Here is a 6,133-nt window from a genome sequence, read left to right on the forward strand (position 1 = left end):
AATGGGGGTGGAGGGTGCTGGTTTCTTTCCAGTTGTTTCTCAGGAGCTCTGCCCAGCTGCATGTCTCAGGTTTGGGGTCTGAGCACCTTAGGGCAGCCTCAGTTTTCCCAAGATGCTCCCCTCTGGGAAGTCCAAGAAAAAGCAGCCCAAGAAGAAAGGGTAGAGAGCAGTTTGCTTCAGCCCTAACAGCTCTCAGTGCTGCCCACCAGTCAATCCACTCAGGTCCAGGAAGCAGCCCTGACTTTCCCCAGGGATCCCTGTGTGACCGGCACACCTGCTGCCCTGCAGGTGGAACCCTCCCCTGAACCCAAAAACCCTTCCCTGGCAATGCTGGCTGGTGGGGGGAAGGGGTGCCTGGCACCCGAGCCCAGCAGCCCTGGTTCAACTTCTAGCCTCATCTTGTTGCTGTGTGCTGTTGTCTTAACTTAGTTTCTTCCCTAAGTTCTTCCAAAAATTCTGTCTCTCAGCTGATGCCCTGAACAGGAGAAACAAATCTCATTTCAGCTCCTTTTTTACAGCATATGTTATTGATTTCATTTCTCCTAGTAGAAAAGTAATGTGTGTTCATTATAGAAAACCTTAAAAATATAGACAATATAAGGAAAGAAATATAAAGAAAGAAAGAAGGGTCACGATCCTGTCATCTGGACAGGGCCACCATCAACGTGTTTGGAATATTTTCTTCTGAGAGCTTTCTCGGTGTCGGTATATAACCCTGGAATTGTACCAGTAGATATCGTTTCATATCCAGATTCTTCCACTCACTATTATATGAAGAGTGGGAAAAAGAGTTTAGGGGAGTGGGAAGAGCAGTCTTTGGGTTTATACAGACTGCATAAATTCCAACTCCATGCTTCACCACGTATGTGACCCTGAGCATCATCTTCCTTGTCTGCAGAACGGGGATGGCAACTGCGCCACTCACAGCAGAGAAAGGTTATAGCTCCGCCCCTGATGTCAAGCCCCGCCCCCAGAGGGGAGGAGGCACCTGGGAGCCCTGGGCTGGGGAGACCTCGTGTCAGAGCCACCTTTGCAGCTCCCACTGTTCCCATCCAGGACTACGCCTGTCAGAAACTAGGCTGTAGAGAACTTAGCAAGGAGGAACCAAGACACCCAGCTGCCCTCCGGCCCAACCACTCACTGTGCGTTGTCCTCCAGCAAGTCACTGGTCCTCCCAGAACTTCAGCTGTGGAATGAGAGGATTCTGCTCCAGCAGCATTTCCTAAGCAGTGTTACTAGGTCTAAGAAAGGAAGATTCTGAGGTCGAATGCTGGACAAGCACAGTTAGATGTGTTTCTTAGCTGCAGGACTTTTCAGAGCCTTTGATGTACTGATACATGGTAAAAAACGCAGAGGAGAATGCAGTGTGGGGAGGTGCCAGACTCATCATAGATGCCCCTTTTTCCCCCAAGATACCTAAAGGGAATTGATTGTGGTTGGGTTGGGGGAGGGCTGATCCCAGAATTCTCTGCAGTCCTCGTTCCTTGCTACTCTCCTCCCCATTTTCCATGCCCAGCCCAACTCCACAGAAAACACTCTTCTTTCTTATCTCCCTCCTTGGAAAGCTATTCAGCTCCCTCCTCCCAGCCTTCCTCTCTTCCCCTGGTTAAATCCTAGACAAGACTCAGCTGTAGCAGCCCCTCCTCCAGGAAGCCCTCCCTGACTTCCCAACCGGTCAGGCCTGCCTCTACTCCCACAGTCCCAGTAGGACACGACACACTGCCCAGTACTAGGCTATCCCCAAGGCAGGCTGCCACCACCTTGGGAGCTGGCCAGGACAGGGCCAGCTCTGCTTCCTCTCTGTATCCCCATGCCCAACACGACAATGGCACTCACATTCTGGAGCTGTCACTGATGGATGAAGGCAGCTGCGATTGGCGAGGAGAGGAGTGGTCAGGTGGGGAATCAGAGCCTCCATGGCCCCAGGTAGACCCATAGACCCATGAGGACCGTCCCTGCATGCTGGTCTGAGGCCCAGGCCGGTGGTCTGTTCCCTGCAGTGTCGGACGGGCACACATACAGCCGCTCAAGCCACAGGATGCGCTATGCCTGCAGTTCCTCGGAGGACTGGCCCCCACCCTTGGACATCAGCTCTGATGGGGACGTGGATGCCACGGTACTCAGGGAGCTGTACCCAGATTCTCCACCAGGGTAAGGAGGCCATGTGGGGAAGGGGGCATTAGAGGATGGGGCCCTGGACACAAAGACCCCCCAACTCCATCACGGGAAAGAGTGGCACCTCTCCACATAGTATAAATCCAGAAAACACCTGCTCAGTGGGCATGGCCACCTCCTCCCCACTCCTGACCAAGTAGGTCCCATTGAGGCAGTGTGACTTAGCAGATGTCACCTGGAAGTGCTAGGAAAGGAAGAGACAAGCCCAGCTCCTCAGGCTGCTGAGTAGGTGTGCCAGGAATGCCCTTGCAGTTTCAGGGCAGGTTCTATGGCAGCTGTCCTGAGCTTCCTGGGGATCTGCTCCTCCAGCTGTCTCCCTGGAGGTGGGTGGGAAGGCCAGAGAGTATTTGGCTATTTCAGTGGCCATGGGATCAACTTCCCCTAGGGAAAAAAAGTTCATTGTGTTTCTATAAATAACACCAGGACTAGGGGGGGAAAGAGGGGACGAGCCCATATGCCGACATCTGATGGCCCCAGGTGCACTCGCTCTGGAAACTCTTTCTTGTATGATCATGAGCAAGTTACTTAATCCTGCGGTGCCTGCTTCTCCATTGTTGAAATGTCCATGTAATAATACCTGCCCCAGCTGGGCATGGGGGCTCACGCCTGTAATCCCAGCACTTTGGGAGGCTGAGGTGGGCAGATCACGAGGTCAGGAGATCGAGATCATCCTGGCTAACACGGTGAAACCCCATCTCTACTAAAAATACAAAAAATTAGCCGGGCATGGTGGTGGGCCCTGTAGTCCCAGCTACTTGGGAGGCTGAGGCAGGAGAATCGCTTGAACCCGGGAGGCAGAGGTTGCTGTGAGCTGAGATCGCACCACTGCACTCCAGCCTTGGTGACAGAGTGAGACTTCATCTCAAAAAATAATAATAAAATAATAATAATAATAATAATATAATAATACCTGCCCCACAGGATACTCATGAAAATAACACAGAAGTGCCAGTAAAATGCTCAGCAAGGCACTGGCTCTTCCCACCAGTGGTGTCGTTACTATTTCGAGGCCACAGGTGATAAACTATCCATGCTGAGGAGGACGAGGGGAGGGGATCAGGGAGGATGGGCCGACGCGGGAAATCGGCCTTTGTCAAGCGGGTGTGGTGCTTGGGTTGGGAGGAACTGGGACCTTCAGAGATACAGAGGAGGGTGTGACCAGCAGAGGGCACAGATGAGCAAAGGCCCGGAGGCAGGTGAGTTCGCGTGTGCCACACTACAGAGGGCACAGTGGGGTTTGACCTCTTCTCCCCTTCCCCTGCCCTGGCTTTCCAGTCAGACCCACCTGGACGCCGCCCAGGTTGATGCTCTCAGGCATGTCACTGTGGCTCTCAAGGGTTCCATTTCTTCATTTACGAAATAGGGACAAATAACCCTGCTTCCTGGGTTTTCCTGGAGAGGAAGATACTGTGGGTATCTGGGGATGTGGCTCAGGGTTAGATCTGAGCCCTCAGCTCCTGAGGCCATAGCCTGAGGACACAGGCACCTCCCCCCACCCCTAGCTGTCAGTGGCTCTAGCCTGTGTGGGGAAGAGCCAGCTGGGTCCCAGAGACCAGGAGCTGGACCCCAAGGAGACTGCCTCTGCCCAGTGAGGCTCATCAAAAGGACAGGAACCGGTGGGGCTGCTTCTGATGGAGGTGGAGGCACACAGATGCCCTGGGGGTGCCTGGGAGCAGACTTCTCCCTGAGTCAGAGCAGAGCGTTGGGTTGGCCTCAGGCACAAGGGGGTGCCCCAGCTGCAGGCCTCCATTGTGATCAGGTACCTCCCCCCAGGCTGGTTGGGTTCAGGGCCTGGAGAGGGCTGGGCAGGCATGAGACAGGGGTGGGGAGGGGTGGGGAAGGTGGGAGCAAGACTAGGAAGACAGAGGTGATTCCCCCTCCAAACACACACACACGCACACACACACACGAACACACACACCTGCCGAGACCTGCCAGGCAACAAGGTCTGGCTGAGCCTGGGGTCTCTGTGGTCTCATCTGCAGCCACCGAGGCAGAGACTGGCCTTAGAGATCAAGACGGGTTCCTCTCAGAGAAGTGGGGGGTCATGGAGCTAGAAGGAGGGAGTTATGCCCTCAGCTCCTGGGGACCCCAGAGACAGTGGCAGTGGGAAGAGAAACGGACAGGTGGAGCTTGTGGCCAGGAGGGCCCTGTGCCTGTGATCATGCCCACAGGAGTGGCTGTGTCCAAACAGCCCTCAAGGGCTGCTTGAGCAGCCCCCTCCCCATGGGGAGCTCTTCTCTGGAGGGCCTTTGGTCCCCTCCTGCCAGGCCCCCTCAGGTAGATCACCCATCAGTACTCAAAGAGGGAAAGGGGTCAGAGCCTCCACCATTCCCTGCTAGGAGACCCGTCCAGCCCTGGATGAATGGCCCGTGTCCTCCCCCTAGCCCTTCCACCTTCACCCCTGCCCCAGGGGCTCCAGCAGGGGTGGTGCGACCAGTCCTTTCCAGGGCAGTGGGTGCTTTTTTGCTCTGCATCTGTAGGTTCAGAGGGGCCCAGGGGACTCTTTCCTAAACTGAGAAGGGGAACTTTGGAGTGGCTGGAGACCAAAGTGTCTTGTAGCCTGAGGTTGGTCCTACCCAGCCCCCGCACACCCAGTGCGCTGAGGGAGATGCTCCGTAGACAGTGGTCCCTGCTGCTGCGAGGCACCAGAGACCCAGGGCAGCTCAGTGTTCATGCGTTGAGCTCACACCGCACATGAGGGCTGAGTCAGGTCCCGAATCCAGGTCCCAGGGGTTCTGAGGTCCCCCTCTGGAGGTGGAGGGAAGTAGTAGGGTTTCACTGGAGCCAGCAGGGACAAGGCCCACCCTGGTCCACAGCCAGGTCAGCTTGTCACTGCAGATAGACACCCAGGCCTTTGGGAGAGACCCAGCCCTAAGGCCTAGGTGGGGCACTGAGGGAGCCTCTTCTCTTGTAGCTACGAGGAGTGTGTGGGGCCAGGGGCCACTCAGCTGTATGTCCCCACGGACGCACCGCCACCCTACTCTCTGACTGATTCCTGCCCCACGCTGGATGGCACCTCCGACTCAGGCAGCAGCCACAGCCCCAGCCGACACCAGCAGGAGCAGAGAACCTCAGCCCACAGTGGCCTCCACGCGGTCTCCATGGACACCCTTCCCCCCTATGAGGCTGTGTGTGGAGCCGGCCCCACATCGGGCCTGCTGCCACTGCCGGGCCCAGGCCCAGGGCCAAGGGGCTCCCAGGGCTCACCCACCCCAACCTGGGCCTTAGCCTCTGGCCCAGAGAGGATTGTGTGAGGGACCCAGCCGGCCGGGTCCTGCTGGTCCCTATGGGCTGAACCACATTCTTTAGGCACACAAAGGCATGCACACACACACACACACACACACACACACAGAGATGCACTCGTGACTCATACACACACAGACCAAACTTGTATACACACAGACATCTACACTGACAAACCCCGTGTACACACACAGATCTAGACGTGCTCCACGTGTGTGTGCACACACCGGCCCGCCACAAACACAAAACCCACCGGCAAAGGTTTCACAGAATGTGGAGCTCTCCTGGCCTCCCGTCCCTCCTCCCGGCCTGTTGGTTGTGCCTCTGTAGACAGCGCTGCGGGGAGAGAGGCCAAGTAGGAAGCTAGACTTTCTCTTCCCTCTCGCAGGCCCGTTTGCCCCTACCCCTGCCAGCAAGCTGTGCCCAAATTCTGATTCTGCCTCTGGAAACTGCTGGACCATCCCAGGTCAGCTGCCTGCCCTGACCCCTACCGCAGGGCCAGCTTGTCCTCCTGGGAGGCGGGACAGGCCCCAGGGAGGTTCCATTGTGTGCTGTGCCTATATCTCGATTCCAGGGCAGATGAGCCACAACATCACCACCCTGCCACTTACAAAGTGGGGGACCCGGGTCTGGGGGCTCAGGTGCAACCTGGAGGCCTTCATAGCCCACCAGGCCCCCTCCCGACCCCAGTACCCTCAGTCAGGTGGTG

The 6,133-nt window shown here is 56.5% G+C and overlaps 1 protein-coding gene across 1 annotated transcript in view; it reads left to right on the top strand.

Annotated features, from left to right (window-relative positions):
• The window catches only part of BEAN1 (brain expressed associated with NEDD4 1), a 70,087-nt gene that overhangs the window by 53,803 nt on the left and 10,151 nt on the right, over positions 1-6,133 (top strand). Inside the window, exons 4-5 of the mRNA XM_023210096.2 lie at positions 2,001-2,151; positions 5,093-6,121. Coding sequence (XP_023065864.1) covers positions 2,001-2,151; positions 5,093-5,432 — 491 coding nt within the window. The 3' untranslated portion in view covers positions 5,433-6,121. Of the gene's footprint in view, positions 1-2,000; positions 2,152-5,092 lie in introns of the transcript that reaches the window.

This window comes from Piliocolobus tephrosceles, chromosome 17 (genome assembly GCF_002776525.5).
Source record: "Piliocolobus tephrosceles isolate RC106 chromosome 17, ASM277652v3, whole genome shotgun sequence".
NCBI lineage: Eukaryota > Metazoa > Chordata > Mammalia > Primates > Cercopithecidae > Piliocolobus > Piliocolobus tephrosceles.